We start from the raw sequence: 21,035 nt of genomic DNA, 5'->3' as shown, positions 1-21,035 counted from the left end.
TTGTTGTTGTTGTTGTTGTTGTTGTTGTTGTTGTTGTTGTTGTTATAGTCAACCTTTATTTGGATGAAAAGTTTGTTATATGCATAACGATAATTCATTTCTTGTATCTTTTTTACATGCTTTCTTTATTCTCTTCTTTATGGCGGCTTCGCCCTCTGATGACTCCATCCAATCAAAATGCACTATGAAATTCATGTGTCTGTCCATGACCTGACCTGACCAATCACAATGGTTGTTTATCAACCTCCAAAAATACCGCTATAAACCATGCTTCTGCAACATCTACATGTAGATGGTTTGTAATTTTTTTGGAGTAATGCATCTAATGCATCTGCTTACCTGTGGCTGATGGTGATGATGATGATAATGATGCATGTGCTCGAGCCATGATGACCTTTCACCTCTGCCTGTCTGATGATGTGACAGTAGCATCAAAAGCATCCCCCCTCTCTGCTGTAACTGATCTGGAACACACACAGTGTTTTTCTGCAGGTTTTGTAAATGCATGTTGCATTCGATCTTTCGTTCACTGACAGAGAACATTAGTGATTATTATTGTTTTTGTGTTGAACACTCTTCATAGAGTCATACATACAAACACATTAACAGACGCAAACATACAAGCAACACCTAAACAACACCAGTAGGTCAATTTTGAAGGTAAAGATAGATCCCTCCCGATTTGAATTTGTCAGATTAATGAACCCAAATTGTAGTTCTTTTTTTGTAGTTGTATCTGTGCTGCTTAAAGGACAGAAATTGTCACTTTGAAGACACAGATCTGATATAAATATGCACATTTGGTAAAAAAGCTTAATGACAGTAAACAATAATGAAAACATGGAGCCAAAGCACTCCTGTGCTTGAGTTTGGCTCTTATTATTTCCAGATAATGTTTTTAAATGATGTGAAATCTGTCCTTTAACCCAGCACACGTGTCTCTTTTCTTTGCTAGTGCCCTCTGTTGGTCATTGTGAGCTATTATCGTGGTTTGGCATGATTCCACTTGACTTGTGAGCCTGAAATCTAAAGATCAGTGCATTTGGTTGACTGAAGCGAGGCGTTAGGGTCTGTGCACTCCTTTCCTCAATGAGGATGTTTAAGTTTGACTTTTGTTTGTCTGAGTTGCTGCCCCTTCCTCTCTTTTTTCAGTTCCCTCCCCTTTTCTCACTTTGGATATGAGCCTGTTTAGTCTTGCCTTGTTTTCTGATTTCTCGTTTGTTAATTTAGTTCCCTCTTTTGGTTTATTTTTCTGTTCATAAATCAAATGTTTCAGACTGACTTCATTTTCCTTTCCTTCTTTATTTACCTCTCCTTCTATCTGTCTGCCTGTTTTCTCTCTTGTGTTTCTCTGCTTCTTCATCCTTCTCTCTCTTTCTGCTTGTCTCCGGTAGAACAACTTTATAAACCTGAGTTTTCTGAGGCTCTTCAGAGCAGCTCGTCTCATCAAACTTCTCAGGCAGGGTGAGACCATACGCATCCTGCTCTGGACCTTCGTCCAGTCTTTCAAGGTAAAGTGCAAAACAAAGCTGCGTCAGACTGCACTGATGTCACATATTTATGTCTTGAAGTCGGAATTTCAAGGAAAAATGTCTCGACAGTAACATTCACACACGTTAAACATGATTTCATGTACACTTTCTGTGTGTTTAGGCTCTGCCGTATGTGTGCCTACTCATCGCCATGCTGTTCTTCATCTATGCCATCATCGGCATGCAGGTGAGTGCACAAGAGAGCATGTGGGAGGATGCAAAGAAAACACTGAGAACAGGTACTGTATATTTTAAGATGGATTGTGGGTTTATGCTGGGGTGTTCTTTATGCTTAATAGCTGTTTGGGAACATTGCGATTGAAGAGGATGGCGAGAGTGCCATTAACCCGCACAACAACTTCAGGACGTTTTTCCAGGCTCTGATGCTGCTCTTCAGGTGTGTGCGCGTTTCATTGTTTAATGCTTTGTGGTGTTTACATACTCTCTTTCTAAGCGTAATGTGATTGCAGGAGTGCTACGGGTGAGGCGTGGCATGATATCATGCTGTCGTGTCTGGGAAAGAAAAAGTGTGATCAGCTGTCTGGTAACGATAAGTCTGAATGTGGGAGTGAGTTCGCCTACCTCTACTTCGTCTCCTTCATCTTCCTCTGTTCCTTTCTGGTGAGACTTCAGACATTACAAATTAAACTTTTTTTGGTGTTAACACCATGACACCAACACTTGGTGTTGTTAGTGCAGTGTGCTACCAGTTAAGCCAAAGGACCTTTTGTCAAATAATTGTTACTTCTACTGCTTAAAAGTCCAGTGTATGAAATTTAGCGGCATCTAGTGGTGAGGTTGTGAATTGCAACCAATGGCTCACTCCACAACTCCCCCTCCTTTTCGAAGCTCTACGGTGACTGACACAGGACTAAGATGTCACCATGTTTTCGCTTCTTTGCCGAAGGAGATAACGTATTTACGAAATGCGCTCTGTAGAGCAGTTTGTCCGTTTAGGGCTACTGTAAAAACAATGGAGAATTCCATGCAAGGGGACCTGCGGTGTATGTAGATAGAAATAGCTCATTCTAAGGTAATAAAAACATAACACTTCATTATGAAAGGTCTTTATACACCTCTGAAGATATAGTTATGTATATTATATTGGGGTCAGTTGTGGCCTAGTGGTTAGAGAGTTGGACTCTTACCCAGAAGGTCACTGGTTCAATTCTCAGTGCCACCAGGAAATGCACCTTACCCCCGTTTGCTCTGCAGTGATAACTGTCCACTGCACCCTACTTGTAAGTTGCTTTGGATAAAAGCATCTGCCAAATGAATAAATGTAAATGTAAATATTGCATTTCTGTCAACAGATCCTCTTAACAAATTACACACTGGACTTTTAAAGGGATAGTTCAACCCAAAATAAAAATGTGTATTCTATTAGTTATTCGCCCTCATGTTGTTCAAAAGCATGTTTATTACTCTTTCTTCCGTGGAAAACAAAAGATATTTTGAGAAATGCCTCAGGGGTTTTGTGGAAGTCAGTGAGGTCCAGTGTTGATTAGTTTCCAACGTTTTAAAAAATATCCTCTACAGAAGAAAAAAGTCATACAGGTTTGGAATGACATTCCAATAAGTCATGAGTAAATGTTGAAAGAGTTTTCATTTTTAAGTGAACTATCCCTTTAAGAGCTGAGAAATAACATGACGACAGGTACATAGGGCAGAGATCTGAGTGTGATGTTTCTCCAGATTCAGTACATTTGTCACTCTTACATGTGATCTATGTGTGTAGATGCTGAATCTGTTCGTGGCTGTGATCATGGACAATTTTGAGTATCTTACACGCGACTCCTCCATCCTGGGTCCTCATCACCTGGACGAGTATGTGAGGATATGGGCGGAGTATGATCCTGCTGCTTGGTGAGTATATCTGTGTACAAATTTAACACATAAACACACTTTACCAACTATATTCAAAAACAATATACTAATGGTAAAAATACCTAATTGTTTATAACTTTCTCATATTCAGGTTCAAAATTAACCAACCACATTTTAACTAAACTTTTTACTAAATTCATGAATACACCATTGATTGTATATTGCGTAGATACAGTGGGGGCTACAAAATTACAGAAGTTAGTGTCTAGAATATTTCTTATTCATTTTAAAGTGTTTCAGTGTTTTACATTTGTCAAAATCCTAAAACCTTATATCCAGGATTATATTACATTTTAAATCCCAGATTTCCAGTGTGCTACAGAAAGCCTTTAAACCAAAGTAGTTTGTTAAGAAAATGTTTCATGGTAATTAATGAATCAGCAAAGATGCACGCGTGCAATATTTATTATGCATTCTATAAAAGTGCAGGCTTTACTAGTTTGGATGTAACAAAACCTGATCTTATATAAGACACCAGTATTAATACGTATGTGTCCTATATAACACAGAACACACTGGCTCTCTCTTATGTGTTCAGCTAGACCTCTTGTTTTTTGACATCAATACAGTGCCATGGCCTCTGGCACAATCCTTAAAAGTACAGAGCCTGGCTACACTCTACCGTGAACCAGAGAGAGGGGAGAAAACCACAGTACCAGCCGAGAGCAGAAAGGGATCATGGATTTGAGCTTCTCGGCTCTGTTAAAATCCATCAATCCCCCAATCCCTCCTACGTGCCCTTCTGTGACTCCCAGTCCTCCCACTCTGGAATACTGCATACTGCAAGCCAAACTTACTGTGCCAGCCCTTCTACCTCCCACTGAACACGCTAAGTTTCCTGGTATCTGCATTCCAGTGCCTGTCACCCTAATGTTGTGCGTTAGACAGCCACGTAGGTGGGCAAATCCGCATATTCGGAGAGAACGAAGAAGGAATGAATGTTAACAAGGAAGATTAAAGCATTTTCTCATTTAAGGGAATATGCTAAGAAGAAGGGACTTTTGTTTGTAAAATCCGTCGTTCTATCAGAATCAGTCTGACAAAAGGAAGGGAGAAGTACATCTACATTTAGTCAATTAGCAGACGCTTTTATCCAAAGCGACTTACAGAGAGTTCAGGTAGCAATAAGCGATATGTCATACAGGAGCAACAATACAATAGGTAAGTAAGGGAAAGAAGGAAAAACACAAGGAAAGTAAAAGTACAGTAAAACCGAGACTAGCGAGGAACTGTAGGTATGTGAAATGAGCAGGTGTATTCCAGAAAGATGTCGGCACAAACGGGTGAAGAGCAAACAAGATAATATATGTGTGTGTGTGTTATTCTGTGGTTCACTTCCTGTTCTTGTACTTTTCTTCCTGCCAGTGTCTCTGTTCTGAGTTGTGTTCTCTAACATCCCTGTATTCTTCTTACAGCGGGCGCATTCATTATAAGGATATGTACAGTTTATTGCGAGTTATCGACCCCCCTCTGGGCTTAGGCAAGAAATGTCCTCATAGGGTGGCCTGCAAGGTTTGACTTCCACTTAAAAACTAATATTACCTGCTAGCATCCAGAATGCAATGAATGTCGCTTACCTTCTCTTCTTTTCTTTACAACTCTCACCATTTCTACTTGCATTCTGATATGACAATGAGAATGTGCAGGACAATGCCGACACTTACAGGAGCATGAAACGCACTAGTGTGTATGAAACAAGCAAACGACAACAAAAATACGACAACAACTTAGATTGAAGAGTAGCAAACAAACAACCATCTTTTGATTTTTGTTTTGCTTGCTGTTAAGGCACGGCTAGGCCTAGCTGGTACGGTAGCGTGCATTGTTCTGGGTGGAGGGGGACAGAAACTGCATTGACATAAAATTCCATTTTAACGCCTTGCCAGCAGCGGGGGCTTTTTGCCTGTTACGAAGCCCCCCTGCTCTTCTATGCAACCTGCCCCCGATTGCATAGAACGCACCGGGACAATGAGCCCCCGCCTCCCTTAAACCCACAAGTAAACCGATCATCACGTCTACGGCAGCCTAGTTTAGCAAACCACGCCTTTCCTCCAAACAAATAACCTTCTGTTTTGTTCTCCTCCAACCCCTCCCTTCCCCTGCTTTTTTGTTTTAATTTGTTCTTTTTCCTCTTCCCCTCTCTCTCTCTCTCCCATGCATATTTTGTTTGGATTTTTCTTTTGTTTTTCGGTTGCCCAGTGGCAGAATCAGTTACAGGGATATGTATGAGATGCTCAGGCACATGTCTCCTCCGTTAGGCCTGGGGAAGAAGTGCCCTGCACGGGTTGCCTACAAGGTAGAGGGCCTCCGAGCGGCCAGCGCTGTGTCTGTACTGTTGGTGTTTTCTCTTTCTTTATTTGATCTCCTTCTTTTTTTCCTTCGTTGTCTGATGGAGGCCGCTATTGTGATTCTGGTGGCAGGGCCGAGGGTTCGAGGGCATTAGACTTAGGCTGGCTGATCCACAGGGCAGCGGGAACGGACGAACCTTCTCAGCACTTTTGCACCGTATGAAGACACACGCTTATAAACACATCCACATATTTTATACCCGTGTACATTAGACGACACGTGTTTTAAACTTTAAACAGTCTACATGAATAAATATACTTGTACATTAAAGCAAAATGCTCGTGTTTTAATGTACAGCAGTAGTAAATGGGTTTTATGAGATATGGTGGGGATCATTCAAAAGTCATTGCAAATTTTATTGTAAGCATAACCGTTCAGTTGACTTTTATATAAGTTTTATTTGGTATATTGCCCTTTTGTTTTAAGGACATGAGTTGAAATGATCTCCACAGGTTTCTGCAAATCTAGATGATTCTTGGATGCTTTAATGGAAGAAAATTTGTTTTCAAAAAATTTGGTAAACATTTCAATTTACATAACTTTTATTTGTTGTACAAGTGTAAAGCTGTGGAAGGTGTGAAACCATTATGAAAGCTTGTTTTTCAAACTGGACTTTTGAATCCCACTGTATATAAGAAAGCACAAACACATTCACATGTGTTTTCAGTATATGTCACAACACACATACACGCAAACACGTCCACGTGTGCGTGTGCAGCAGTGGTTGGAAGGACTAAGGGCTTCAGCCCTCCGAGTCCCTCAGCTCTGTGGATGCCGCTCTTTTAGGGACCCCTTTCTCTTTGGACCAGCTCTCTGTCTCTCTCTTTCGTTTAGACATGCAAATGCACACACACGCACACACACACACACGCAACAACACACACGTATCTTTTGGAGACCCAATTCTCAAACAATGAATCTTGAATTTAAGAAAATTTGAAATCCTTTCTCACTTCTTTTTTCTTCTGTCAATGCAGTTCTAATCTGTTTCCAGCCCCTCCTCTTTACATTCTGCCAATCATCTGCATGCCCCGCCTTCCAGGCCACTGGCCCCTCCCACAAGATATTCCATCCCTTTTGTGATTACCCTGTATAGGATTATTCTCTCTCTCTCCTTATCTCACTGTCTGTCTGCAGCTGTACACCAACATTTCACCCTTCAGTCAGCTTCTATGGCAGACTGATTCAGCAACAGCTAAAACGTGCAGTAAAGGAGATCTGTTAGTGAGCCCATCCCACACTTCCCTCAACAACGCTGGGAACTGATCTCCTTTCACCTCGCCCTGTCCCTTTCCTTAAGTATTGGTATAGTCCGACCAGATAGACCCCCGTCTACCCACACCCTCTGTCCCTTCCTGTCTGATGGGGTCTCCCCATAACCTCAGTAGAATGAAGCACAATGACCACCATTGCATTCACCCTCTCTCTCCTTGTCAAACATTAGGGCCAAAAACACAGGATCGCCCCTTTCCTTTCGTTTTCTAAGAAATGGGATCCTCTCCGTCTCTATTTCTGTCCCGTCATCTCTCGCCACCACCATCTCCACTATCAATACACTCCCTGTCAACACTGTCAGTCCCAAATGAAACTCGGGTGCTCCTCTCTGACAGCCCACCGCTTTTCTCCTCATCATCTGAAACACTAAAATCGAACCGTAGGTAGCCGAAACCTCACTCTTGGCTCATCTTCTTCACAAAATCTCACAAAACCATTTCCTTTTTAGTTCTTTTCTTCTGGAGAATGCTGCTCTAACCTGAACCGATAGCCTGCACTCATCTTTTTGCATTGAGAGACCAGAGAATCTGGATCGCGCTCTTGTTTTATCCAGTAGCCCATGATTCAGTTTCAGTGACTATACTAAACCTAAATAAATGAGCTGAAATGAACCAACTAGAGGATGCTTTCAGTGTTGGCTGCTCTGTTGCTTGTTTTGTGATGCATGGGACTGCATGATGCATGCTGGGAAATGTAGTAGTGGTGGGGGGAGGGGGGTTTTCTTCTTTGACTGATTGGAGTGGACTGGGAAGGGGAAACATGAGGTAATGTGAGCGATTGCATGGCAAAGGGTGTCATGGTAATGAGAGGAACACACGCGGTCAACGCCGTATGAGGTAATACAACCCTGTGCGATGCAATTAAGACTTTTGGTGTCTTTGAATATGATTTTTCCCAGATCAGTGGAGGATGAATTATACTTTAAACACATTAAATGAATGTGTACATCATCCACTGGTCTGTGTTTGATTTGTGAATCTCCTCATGGAAAAGCTCTTTGACTGACTGCTCAGATGCTGATATGATAGCTTTTACCAAAACACAGATACACGTTTGATCTGTAGCATATCGACATCAGTAATTCTTAAGTAGTCTTGCTTCAGGATCCAGATTTTACATCACATGGCGATTCAACACTTGGTGATTAATATCTTAACTTCCACAAAAACACACAAATCCCATAAACTACTAACCAGCAGTTTGATTCCTCCTTTCTTCTAAAGATTACCAAATTTACAGCTAAATGAATTTTTGCACTGAGTACTAAACGTCACAGAGCTCACCCTGAAAATCCCTCCTTACTTTCCCTTCCCATTCCCTCTCACACACCGAAAGCACACCCTACCCAGAGGTTCAAAGCACACCCACATTTCAACGTCCTTCTTTTCTAACTGACCGTGATTGGCTCTCCACAGAGACTGTTGCGGATGGATCTGCCGGTTGCCGATGACAACACAGTGCACTTTAATTCCACCCTTATGGCCTTAATCCGAACCGCTCTGGACATCAAGATCGCCAAGGGTGGGGAAAGTTTGACACCTCTGTCTTTTTTTTGTTTTCTCATACCTTTCTGTTTGCATCACTTCTATATTATACACCATCATTAGATTATGTGGACATTTTTACATCAGGTTACATTCGATATTATTCAAACGTTGATGACAATTGTATGTGTTTTTGTGGAAATATGTTTGTATATATGTTTGTACGTGCACGTGTTGCTGCGTAAATAGGAGGTATAGATAAACACCAGATGGACGCTGAACTAAGGAAGGAGATGATGGCGATATGGCCCAATCTTTCTCAGAAGACTTTGGACTTACTGGTGACGCCCCACAAGTGTAAGTTACCCCTGAGGTTGGTGTGTCTGGAACGTTTCTTATGTACCACCCAAGGACAGCTTCTCTCAGCCAGCCCACTCACTGCTCGGCACCCCCTGATGATCCAGGCCTATACTCAGTCGACTGTTAATATAGAGTTGTATAGAGTCCTAGAGTTTGTATTAGTTTAATGTATTATAGGCCTACTTAGGAAGAAAGTGAAAAAATCTTAAAGATCTAAAAAATAAATATGAATAAATTGTTGGCTTACTATACTGTAAGATGAAATTGAATTAACTGCATGGTCCTGCCCAAAAAACGTCAGTTGCACACCGGTACCACCTTTAATATGGGAGCTAAAACCCACTGCGTAAGAAACCTGACTAGACATTGCAGTCCTAAGATATATACCGCACGAATTTATACTAACTGCTCACAGAGAGTTAAAATTACGATATATTGTGCCTTCTGTAAATGTATGTATTACATTTACTTACAGCAGTCGCAATACATTTAAGCTATTTATATATCTGCATTTCTTGGCAGTCAAGCCATCAGGAAATGGCACAAACACGCAAATGATGCAATGTAAACTGCTTGCAAGGCTTGTAAGTGGAAATATACAAAATACTGCATTACAAAAGTGATACTGTTTAATTTCTTTCTCCGACTTGTTGTAGATGACAGACAAACTCTTACCTGTGGGCTCCAGCTCACTTTGCCTGAGATCAGGGGGTGCCTCACTATAGATCAACATTCTATAGATGTCTTTTCACTCCAGGGGTTTTCAGATTCCTGACAAGATGTAGATTAAACTGATATTTGAAGAATATTTTATTGCACTACTAATATGCCACTTCCTACACGTGTGTGCTAGCTTGCTGGTGAGACATGTTTATAAACCTATAAAAGCTAACTAGCCTATAAGAAATGCTGTAAGTGCTTAATACTAGCTAGCCTAAGGCTAGCTAGATGCTCTTAGTAAACAAGCATGAGATAACGATAAACGCAATAAAGCTTTTGGCAAAACCATAATGCTAGTAATATTACAGAATGTTTACAAAGAGTTTTGCAGGGAGCATGTAATCATTTAGATCTGTACTGTTTGATGCTAATATTATCTTGTTCTATGCAGATCCTATACAGAGGTGGTGACCATGGCTTATAGACACCACTAAGCATGGCATGTAAACCTAGTCTGAAGTTACTCTTTAGTAACTTCTTCATATGGACTCGGTTCCATAAAGCTGCAGAAAATATTTTGGGAGGCCGCTTTGCTTGGTTACATTCTGAAACTTTGTTTACATTATGTAGCAGCTATGCTATAATTTGCTGTCTGATTTCTATCTGATATAAAATCTAGATGAGGTAATCATTGCAGTATTTTGTAATAAGACTTAAAACTTTCATGTAACAAGAGTATTGGTCAACGCACGTTAAAAGATGCGATTTTAATGTTTTTTATCAGTCTGCTTGTGAAAAGACCGTTGGCTCTGTGTGTGTCAGTCGGACACTTTATGTGCATGCAAGTTTGTGCGTGTATGTTTGTCGTGTGCATGATCCGTTCCTCACACCCATCCCTCTTGCTCAGGGTCCATTTCACCTTGTCTAATCGTACAGGGTAACTTGTCCTTTTCTCAGCAGCGACAGATTTGACAGTAGGAAAAATCTATGCTGCCATGATGATCATGGAGTATTACAGACAAAGTAAAGCCAAACGGACGCAGGCCCTGCACGATGAGCAGGTATGAACTCTTATATGTCCTCTGAATACATTTTTACCCAAATCTGAAATTTTGAAGATGAAATGATTCATTTCTGTGCCACTCGGATAACCAAATGGACCAAATGTTAATTTTCCTGAATGGTTGTTATATCTTCCATTAGTTTGGCAGAGCAGATATACGTATACATTTATTCATTTAGCAGACGCTTTTATCCAAAGCGACTTAAAAATGAAAGAGCATTTAACATTTTGTGATAGAGCTAAATAATCATTGAAATTTACAGATGCCACCAACAATCTGTCCATCTAACGCTTGTTGTTGAACGCAATGGCTCAAACAAACAGCAATATTTTTAAATTGCTACAACGTTTACAGATTGTAGTCCCTGCATTTTAAGATGTTTAAGTATTGTACAGTAGAAATTACACACTTGCTGTAAACAAGGCCCAGAGCTTCTCACAACATATACAGCCGCGGAAAAAATGAAGATACCATTCCAAATTTTCAGTTAATCAGTGTCTAGATGTATTGTGTCCAGTCCAGTGTCTGTTGAATTTCAACAAAATCAAACCTCAGGAGTGACAAAGTCATCCAACAGAAATGTGAAAGAGCATGACGACAAGACACATGAAAACTGGGATTAAAATTAAGGTTAAAAAAATATTTTGAACTTCTCCTAAACACTTTTTCCTTAAAAGCAATTATGAATTTGTCTCCTTTGTAGTATTTGTGATCTGAAAAAAAATACAGCGCATCTTTTCTGTTATTTTGTTTCTGTAAATAAATGCAAATAGAAACAATATTTTTATTTGAAATTTGGAGAAATATTGTTACAGAATGAAACAAAAATGTTCATTTTACCTAAACACATACCTATAAATGGTAAATTCTGAAAAACTGAAAATAATTTCAAAATGGTCTCTTAATTTTTTTCGTGGCTGACTATCCCATCTGACATATATGGCATTCTTGTAAAAAAAATAAAGGGGAAACAGAATAAACCTGAAAAGTATTTTAAGAGGCTTCCCCTTAAAAGGTTTTTACAATGGGAAAGTATTGCATTGCATGAAGGCTCGCTCTCTTTCACACAAACTACTACATTAATAATTCATTTGCGACCTTATTGATTTACTTACTTAATTCTCATTTTATAAAGTGGGGTTCTATTTAAAGTCACTTGCAGGGGTTATTTAATATTTCAGTATGTTTGATGGGTCGGTTTAATTATTTCCATTATTCTTCCAAGTGTTAAACAGAGTAGTGTGTGTCCTGCTGTGGAAGAATCTCAGACAATCAATAGCGGGAACCATGCCTTTGTTTGCAGAAAGAGACTTTACAACGTTGCCCTACAAACAAACAAACAAAAAAAATAATTTAGCTTTTTCACATTTGGTGGTTGTTATAAAAATCTACAGTTGCTTATATAGAGTTGGTTGTAAATGTGATTTCATAGATGATGTATGAATATTAGACTGTGATGCAACATTGGCCTTATCTGCATTTCTATACTTCTATTTCTATACTTGCTCTCGTGTGATTTAAAACTACACATCCACATGAAAGTCAAGGACAGACAGTTTAATAGATTTACAGCTGCCCCGTTCAATCACAATCTAACCCATCGTGTTTCATGTGGATGTGATAGTTTTTGGAGATGCCATTAAACTTGCTGAGCTTTTCCACATACAACCTATGTTCTTCTGACTCATCCATCAGATAAACAGTGTTAAGAAAATAAATGTTTTAATCTGTGCATGTTAATCCCAGATTATTTTTATCCTTTATCAGATCTCATTCAATTTACTAATAGTCATGAGATATTATAAGCCTGCCTTTTCATACCTGCATTTTGTGTTTTTCACTAGATTGAGGTTGATTTTTTAAGTAATTTTCCAAATGTTAGGATTTCATGTTTGGCTGGTGGTACCAATTTGCTGCTTTATGGGTTAATCTTCAAACTGATACTTCCAAAATGTGTAAAAAGTGGCCTCTTTAATGACCCCATGAAATGAAAGTTGTTTTTTGTGGCTTTTATTCCATATCTGTTAGCTTTGAGAGAATATATTTCTTTATAGTTAGTCCTTAAAGTCTTATTCCCAAAGGTTTACAGATATGTCCTCGTGCTCCTGAAAAATGTCCTAAAAATATTGACGACTCATCCTCAGGGAATCATCCCATATTATTGGCTGGAACAGTACAATGAAATGTACATCATCTTCCACATCACTGGTTTGAAGTTGTCAGTTGGGTTTTGATTTTGTTGAGATCATGCGAGCCAAATGTCTATGTAAAAAATGTGGGAATCTCATTCAACTTTTCATTTCAAAAGGAAATAAACCAACAAAGGAAATACATTTTGGTTTGTCAGAACATTTCATTGGGTCATTAAAATGAGTGTGCATTAGTCTTATCTCAACATAAAGTTAATAGTCGTATGCTCATTATTACACCTTAAAGGGATAGTTCACCCAAAAATGAAAATAAAGTCATGAATTACTCCCTCTTAAGTTGTTCCGAACCTGTATAAATGTATTTGTTCAGTTGAACAGAAAGAAAGATATTTGGATGAATTACAATAATTTTGTTCTACTATGGTAGTCAATTGTGCCCTAGAAATATCAGTTTCTAACATTCTTCCAAATACCTTTCTTTGTGTTCAACCAATGAAATGTATACAGGTTTGGAACAACTTGAGGGTGAGTAAATGATGACAGAATTTTCATTTTTGGGTGAACTTCCCTTTAATGATGGCTTGAGCAACTGCAATGCCACCAACATTTATAATTGCAGCCAATTGGTTACAGAAGCTTCTCATTTACTGGGACAATAAAAGTAAATGAATTCTCAGCATGGCACCATTGGCTGCTCTCAGGCAGCACGACTCACAGGATACACCCATTTACCCACAATCCTCCTGGAATGCCTCTGACTGACCACTACCTTCTCCTGTTGGATCCTCTCCCCATTAACACATGGGATGCTCTGCATCCCATATCTTTCCCAAAATCATTTTCCCATCAGCTTGCCTGATACCAGCTGTAGGCCATGTTGTATCTTACACAGAATCGAACGCCATTAATGTTTCAGCGTCTGGAGCCGCCATCTCCGAGCCAGGACGTTGGACTCACTGGACTTCCCGACCCACAGAAGCACGCCACTAATCATCTGTAAGTACAATTTGTAACCATCTAACATTTGTATAGCTTCTTTCCTGTTTACTTTTATGTCGGTGGTTATCAACCTTTTTTGTACTTCGACTACTTTCTTTTTCTTTAAACCAAAATATAAAACATGTTATTAGGTCTCTAAAGATCCATTAAAATATATTAAAAAATATTCATATTCATATTGGGTCTCCAAAGATCAATTAAAATATATAGATATTCAAGAGTAAGATCACTGTTCGTCATAGCCCCTGAACTCGTGGACAAATATGAAGATGAATATCAAGCGCATTCTTAATCTGACTGTATGCAGTGGTTTTGTTAGGGGTGTTGATGAAGGGATCCCCGCGAGCCAGTCATGGGTGACGGCGCGAGCTCAGGAGATGTCACAGAAAGCAGGAAGCTGGAGTCCTGAAGGCCAGCACCTCGATGACACAGCAGATAACGGCAGACAATCTCAGGTACAAAGAGATTGCCCACACTATATAGTTTAGTATCTGGGTGTGTTTATAAATGCTTGATTTTGTTTGAAAGGGAGTTTAGCAAAATGCACCACTTTACTCATTCATACACAAGCATTAACATAACAGATAGCTTGTCAGATACGTGTGCAAAGATGCCATCACTGTTCAAAACACTATTTCACTACATATATAACACATTACCATATCGGGCCAAAAAAAGAAAATATTTTGAGTTACTGGTAAAGATAAATATAAAAATGAGCGAAATATTTCCACACATTACTGTATTTGATAAAATAATTTCCTTATTAGCTTTATATAAACCTCTATACAGTAGGCTACTGTTTATAGTATAGTAAGTCCTTCACAGCATTATACAGTATATACAGCATGCGAGGGTCATGTAGTGTCACACTATGAGACATCTCAATAATGTTTTTTCTGCCTCTGTGCAATAGTGTTTTAGAAATGTGCGGTCTTTGTAGAGGGTATCCGCTGAGACGGTTTGTTTTCATAACCTTGAATGGCCGGTCTGTGTACCCCTCATCCATGTGCATTTCACTGGCAGACAGCAACAAAGCCTCTCCTCTGTTGCTGAATAATACCTCAATTCAGTGGACGATCTTCCACACTCTCTTATTCTCTCATTTATACTCCCTTAAGTCTATCTTTCTGTTAGCGTTTGTTATCTTTTATTCTCACACGTCTGCTTCTGATGGTGACGCTCATGTCATTGAATATACGCATCCATATTCGGCTGTCGGGGAAGAATGTTCAAACTCTTCCGCAGCCCTGAGTGCCATTGTGGTGTCGGGAGGTGAGACACTCCTGCCCGGCAGTACCTGGGGAGTTTGTATTTATTCATTTAGAAGATGCTTTTATTTAAAGTGGCTTACACTCTTAAAAATGAACGTGCTTCACGATGTCATAGAAGAACCTTTTTTGTCTAAATGGTTCCATAAAGAACCTTTAACGCGCAAAGAATCTTTACGTTTCACAAAAGGTTCTTTGTGTGCGAAAAAAGGTTCTTCAGATTATAAAAAGGTCAGAAAGAGATGGCTCATTAAAGAACCTTTGACTGAATGGTTCTTTGTGGAACCAAAAAAGGTTCTTCTACGGCATCGCTGTGATGGCACCTTTATTTTTAAGAGTGTACAGGGGAGGAATGTTTTGCATGAGAAGTTATAATACTAATACAAAGTCCCAAAATTACTACGAGCTATAATTAAGATGAAAGTGATGAAAGATGAAATCAAGTTAAATGCATGATACACCTCATATATTTGCTAATAAAAGCCCTCCTTTACTTATTTGCCCTATATGCCAAATGTCTCGCATTAATTTGAATAACTAACAGCATCAGCTATTTTTGCAAATTTAAACATAAGGAGCGTGCTGGGGCAGGACTGTCCTTCTACTCATGCATCTCCTTACAGTGTGAAGGGAGAGGCGAAGGCTGAGATGTTCTCCTTCCATCCACTGTGCTTCGGCCCGTCTCTGAGGCCCCTGGCACTCTGCTCTTGCCTGCTGTCCCTGGGCAGTCACGCATGGTCTCCCTCTGTTTCAGCAGACAGTAGAGATGAGAGAGATGGGCCGGGACGAGTTCTCGGACACTGAGCACTTTCTGCCGATGGAAGGCCATGGCAGGGCTGCTTCCATGCCTCGACTCCCAGCAGACAACCAAGTGAGCGCCTCATCCTGTCATTCCTTCATGTGTTTTCCCTTTTTTCTTCTACCCCTTTTGCCGCATTTGTCTTGCCTTTCCTGACCCTCCAAAAACCCACTCTCCATTGCTGTTCTTTATGCCCACTGACCAAATAGAAGAAATACAGACCAAGAAAACAGTGGCCTGTCTAATCAGGCACGATGGTTATACAAGTAGTCATCTATTACTATGATGTTACAATTATGCATTTAGATGTATTTGTTCAACCAACCGGGGCCCCCTGTGAGGAAACTTACAAAAAAGTACCAAAATGTACCATGGGACTACCATGGTTTTTAGCCATGGCATCATGGGTCTATCATAGTTTTTATTTTTATTGACTTGTACTATGGTACTGCCTTGACACTGGTCTCCTTGGAGTACCATGTAAATGTCAAAACCAGGGTTTGGAATTAACACCAACTAAAAGTAAAATGTATGTGATCTACGCAGATTTACCACACTTACTCAACTCACAAGTTAAAGGTCCAATGTGTCATTTTTTGTAAGATCTATTGACAGAAAAATCATATATAATAAACATAACTATGTCTTCAGAAGGTGTATAAAGATCTTTCATAATGAAGCGTTATGTTTTAATTACCTTAGAATGAGCTATTTCTATCACCATACACTGCGGGCCCCCTTACATGGAATTCTCCATGTTGTTGCTACAGCTACGGACAAACTGCTCTACAGAGTGCATTTCGTTTATACGTTATCTCCTTCGGCAAAGAAGCGAAAACGTGATGACATCTTAGTTCTGTGTCAGTCACCGTAGAGCTTCGAAAGGGAGCGGTGGAGTGAGCAGTTGGTTGCAATTCACAACCTCACCGCTAGATGTCGCTAAATTTCATACACTGGACCTTTCGTTTGAATGTTAAATAAAGCTGAATTTAGCAGACCCTGTCCTATCCTGTCTATTTATGAGACCACATGATTTTTTGTTCAAGTTGGAGTTTGATTTCCTTAAAATTTACTGTCATGTTTTACATATTAATGAAATACAGATTTCATTTATGTAAATACCTTTACATATAGATTGTGACCTAGCTACTCTTATATGGCCAGTGTAAGTTCTGAATGGCTGTTAACTTAATAGTCTAGTCGTCAAGTTGAGTAAAAATGTTAACTTCAAATCCTGATCATAACACATACATTTCAGTACCATGGTATATTTCAATGTACCATGGTATTACCACCTGATACCATCACTGCACCATGGTACTGCCACAGTACTTTATTGTAAGGTGAGGGGTCCATTAATGTCCTCTGTAGTATATCCTACTCACTAGGCCTGGAGGTGAGGGAATTTAGGCGACAGCCCTGCTCACAGGTTTGGGATTGCTTTCTTTATTAAACGGTCTTCTTAATTCTAAATATTATTGCTGTTTCTCTTTATTTTTTTAGTGAATATGGATTTCCTTTTCTGTTTTTCTTTCTTTAATTATTTTGTGTTTATTTGTTATTACACTTTCTGAAACCCTAATAAAAATAATAAAAAAGCTCAGTATTAAATGTTATTACAGCCTAGTATAATGTTATATCAGTGCTTAGCATTCCTTTTAAAATCAGTGCTTAAAAACATGCTTTTTAGTCTGCATTTAACATTTCATTTAGGATCATACAGATTTGTGAAATTGGAAGCATTCATTGACTTGGGAGTTGATACTGATGTGTGATGTGTGCGATATGTATTTGTGCGTGCATGTGTGTATACTGTGTGTGTTACAGGTGCTACAGTGTTGGGGAGTAACTAAGTAAAAGTACACTACTAACTTCTTTTTATTTTACATGAGCGTGATGGTGGTTTGGCTATCTTAAAGCAGCAATCCCTAACTTTTGCCTCTGTATCGGCATATAAAATTGGCAGGTTACCTGATAGCTCAACTTATAAATACCATATAATTATGCTTACCATTGCACAACAGAGTAAGCTACAAAGACAGATTTTTTATGTGCTTGCTAATTTTTGTTTATCTTTAACAAAAGAGTTACAGATTGCCACTTTAAAACTAGTGTAGTTCGTAATGAATTGATTAAAAAGAAACAATGCTCACAGATTCGCGCTAAATACATTTTAAGTGCTGTTGTACAAGTATGTGTACATTAAAGGGATACTTTCACCCAAAAATGAAAGTTCTGTCATCATTTACTCACCTTCGAGTTGTTCCAAATCTGTATAAATTTCTTTGTTCTGATGAACACAGAGAAAGATATTTGGAAGAATGCTTATAACCAAACAGATCTTGCCCCCCATTGACTCTCATAGGAAAAATTACTGTATCATTTTTTTGTTCTGTTGAACACAAGAAGACATTTTGAAGAAAGTAGGACAGCAAACAGTTCTGGGGCACTTTTAACTACCATTGTATTTTTACCTACTATGGTAGTCAATGGGGGCAAGATCTGTCTGGTTATAAGCATTCTTCTAAATATCTTTCTCTGTGTTCATCAGAACAAAGAAATTTGATGATGACCGAATTTTCATTTTTGGGTGAAGTATCTCTTTTATTAGTTATATACCGTAACTGAGGGTGTTTTCTCTTGATTTATTTTGTGCAACTGTAACTGTTTTATCTGTTAAGCTCTTTACCCAATCGAAACAGTCAAAAACCTTTATCGCCAGAAAAACATCACACAATTATATCATCTTATTATACTTTTTCAAAGAAATTGTTCACTCTAGTGTAGTAACTTAATAAATGATGACAGATTGTACAGTGTGAAAGTAGCGTCCCCAACACTGCTGTGTTAGTATTTTCCACATTTGTGTGTCTATGTGTTGATCTTCTTGCTTAAACGTATACCTAAAAATAGTGTGAAACTAATTCACATGAAAGTTTTGTTTTTTGCTGTGGTCTTTGTTGCTATATGTTCTGTATGCGTGCACTCTCTAGTAGTTTACATCTTTATGGCCACTGTGTCTTGTGATCACTGTACCGTACCTCACCGTATCATTTTGTGTGGTGTATTGTGATGTATTTCTAACACATGCCTCTGGCCCCTTAGTGTGTGTGCCGCTGTGGTAAGTGTCTTTTCTGTCTCCACTGCTTCTGTGTCTAACCAGGTTCTCTCTCTCTCTCTCTCTCTCTCTCTCTCTCTCTCTCTCTCTCTCTCTCTCGCTCTCTCTCTCGCTCTCGCTCTCGCTCTCGCTCTCGCTCTCGCTCTCTCTTCATCTCTTCATCCTTTCCCATCGTACCACGTACTCCTGCACGTTCCCCTACTTTCTCTATTTCCTTCTGTGGAGTGCAATCTCTGTTCCCTTCTCTCTCCTTCTCTCTCGCCCACTGTTAATGTGCTTTGTCTTGTGTATTTGCGCCCGCGTGTGCTTTCTGTGTGTGCATTGTATGGACATTATTGTGGCGTCTTGTGTTTTTGTGTGGAAATGATTATGTAGCAGCCACGGAGGAAAGGAAGGCACAGGGGAAATAATCTCACTGTATGTGCTGTGTCTCTTAGTCGTTGATTTTCTATCACCATGATCTCTACTTTGTCTTTGGGTCATTGTCAGGAAGTGGTACAGTAGGACAGCAAACAGTTCTGGGGCACATTTGACTACCATTGTATTTTTTCCTACTATGGTAGTCAATGGGGGGCAAAATCTGTCTGGTTATAAGCATTCTTCTAAATATCTTTCTCTGTGTTCTCAAATTTATACAGATTTAGAACAAGAAAGAGTCACAATTATTTGGAAATTATGACAGAATTATTTTGGGGGGGTGAAGTATCCCTTTAAGTAAGAACAAAAATTGCTGCATTTACTGAGATTTATTGTAGAAATCACCCAGATCTTTCTGTCTGCTTCCTTCTAAAGTACATCTGCTACCTATGTGCTCTGCAACCGTCTATTTACACTTACACATGCATGTTATGTGTTTTGTGTGCATATGTGTCAACAGTATTTGTGTCTAAATGTGCCGCTGTCTTGTCTGTTCTGTGTGTATGTGTATGTTTGTTAGCAGAAACGTGCAGAGATCTTTTGGTGGCCATGTTTTTATTATTAATTTATTATAATACGTTTTATAATGTTACATTAATTGTATCATTTTTTTATTAAGAGCAATGCAACAGTGTAATACATTACTTTAAAAAGTAACGTTTCACTTCATTTGTATATATGGTTTATAAATAAGCTTTAGTCTACCCCCTTTACTGGACACTTACACAAACTCTGTGTAACAAGGGTCTCAAGACACTTTTTCAAAGGTTATGCTATAGATATAAAAATAAGCATTCTGTCTCTGGGTTTAGAAAAAAGGAACTAGTGAATTGAATCCTGTATCATTCTTTCTCTTTATTTATTTAAGTACACAAATTGCTAAATATGACTCTATTGATGCTTCGCCTTGGTACTGTTATTATAAGCTCTGTTCTGAAGAGTCAAATAGAAGGTAAACCAGCATCACCTGTCGAATGGAGAAGTAAATGAACCTATGAATGGCTTGATCTGCATATTAATCCGAGATAAGTGATATCATTTTTTTTTTTGTCGCACATTCGCACAATCTGAGTAAAAAAATTAGTGAAAAGTATCAAATAAAAGCAAAGTTAAAATGTTAAATCACCAGAAAACAGTAAAAGAAAAGGTCAGGAGAGCCATAACAGTAAAGTTGGTTTACCTTTTCTATAGTGGTTTGTTACTTTGTTACTATGAAGGAACACTGAAATAACTTCTTTAAAGGTTCTGAACAGTCAAAGGCAGGATCACATTATTAGTTAGGTGTAACTTAGTACAAAATGCCTTGAGCCGCTGTAAGCACCGTCCTTCATCTTGAACCATCATCACATTATTGTATTGTGTTGTGCATGGCTTTAAAAGAGAGGCGCCTGCTAAATAACTGTGGTTCTCAGGGATGTTCTTTATCCTTTGCTGGCAGAGTAGGATGTGAATGAATTTATTTCCACTTTACAGATGTCATTCTGGAAGCATGCAAGGCGAAACATTCTGCAACTGTCTTCCTCTCACGTTCCTTCTGCTTCTCTCTCTTTATCTTCCTCTGTCTGGTTTCATTGTAATTCAGACCTTTCTGTCCTTTTCCTTCTCTGCATGTTGTGAATGAAGAATTTATTTGTTTGCTGGAACTAAGTGTGTCGTTTAGGTTAAACACA

General features: G+C 39.0%; 1 protein-coding gene across 26 annotated transcripts in view; it reads left to right on the top strand.

The window, feature by feature from the left end:
* cacna1aa (calcium channel, voltage-dependent, P/Q type, alpha 1A subunit, a) overlaps window positions 1-21,035 on the top strand; it is an 80,848-nt gene that overhangs the window by 53,813 nt on the left and 6,000 nt on the right. For 4 of the 26 annotated variants that reach the window (XM_057346262.1, XM_057346248.1, XM_057346243.1 and 1 more), the window contains 13 exons: window positions 1,395-1,511; window positions 1,654-1,719; window positions 1,832-1,929; window positions 2,003-2,153; window positions 3,271-3,398; window positions 4,835-4,931; window positions 8,459-8,564; window positions 8,777-8,884; window positions 10,505-10,608; window positions 13,654-13,757; window positions 14,068-14,215; window positions 15,786-15,902; window positions 19,324-19,365. In XM_057346262.1, the coding sequence (XP_057202245.1) occupies window positions 1,395-1,511; window positions 1,654-1,719; window positions 1,832-1,929; window positions 2,003-2,153; window positions 3,271-3,398; window positions 4,835-4,931; window positions 8,459-8,564; window positions 8,777-8,884; window positions 10,505-10,608; window positions 13,654-13,757; window positions 14,068-14,215; window positions 15,786-15,902; window positions 19,324-19,365 (1,386 nt within the window). Of the gene's footprint in view, window positions 1-1,394; window positions 1,512-1,653; window positions 1,720-1,831; window positions 1,930-2,002; window positions 2,154-3,270; window positions 3,399-4,834; window positions 4,932-5,618; window positions 5,716-8,458; window positions 8,565-8,776; window positions 8,885-10,504; window positions 10,609-13,653; window positions 13,758-14,067; window positions 14,216-15,785; window positions 15,903-19,323; window positions 19,366-21,035 lie in introns of all 26 variants that reach the window. The other 22 variants (XM_057346269.1, XM_057346250.1, XM_057346258.1 and 19 more) reach the window with 16 other exon arrangements.

Source organism: Triplophysa rosa, linkage group LG11 (genome assembly GCF_024868665.1).
Source record: "Triplophysa rosa linkage group LG11, Trosa_1v2, whole genome shotgun sequence".
In the NCBI taxonomy this organism is placed as follows: Eukaryota; Metazoa; Chordata; class Actinopteri; order Cypriniformes; family Nemacheilidae; genus Triplophysa; species Triplophysa rosa.
Note: the sequence above shows the minus strand (reverse complement) of the source record. Positions and strands in the feature narration are given on the sequence as shown.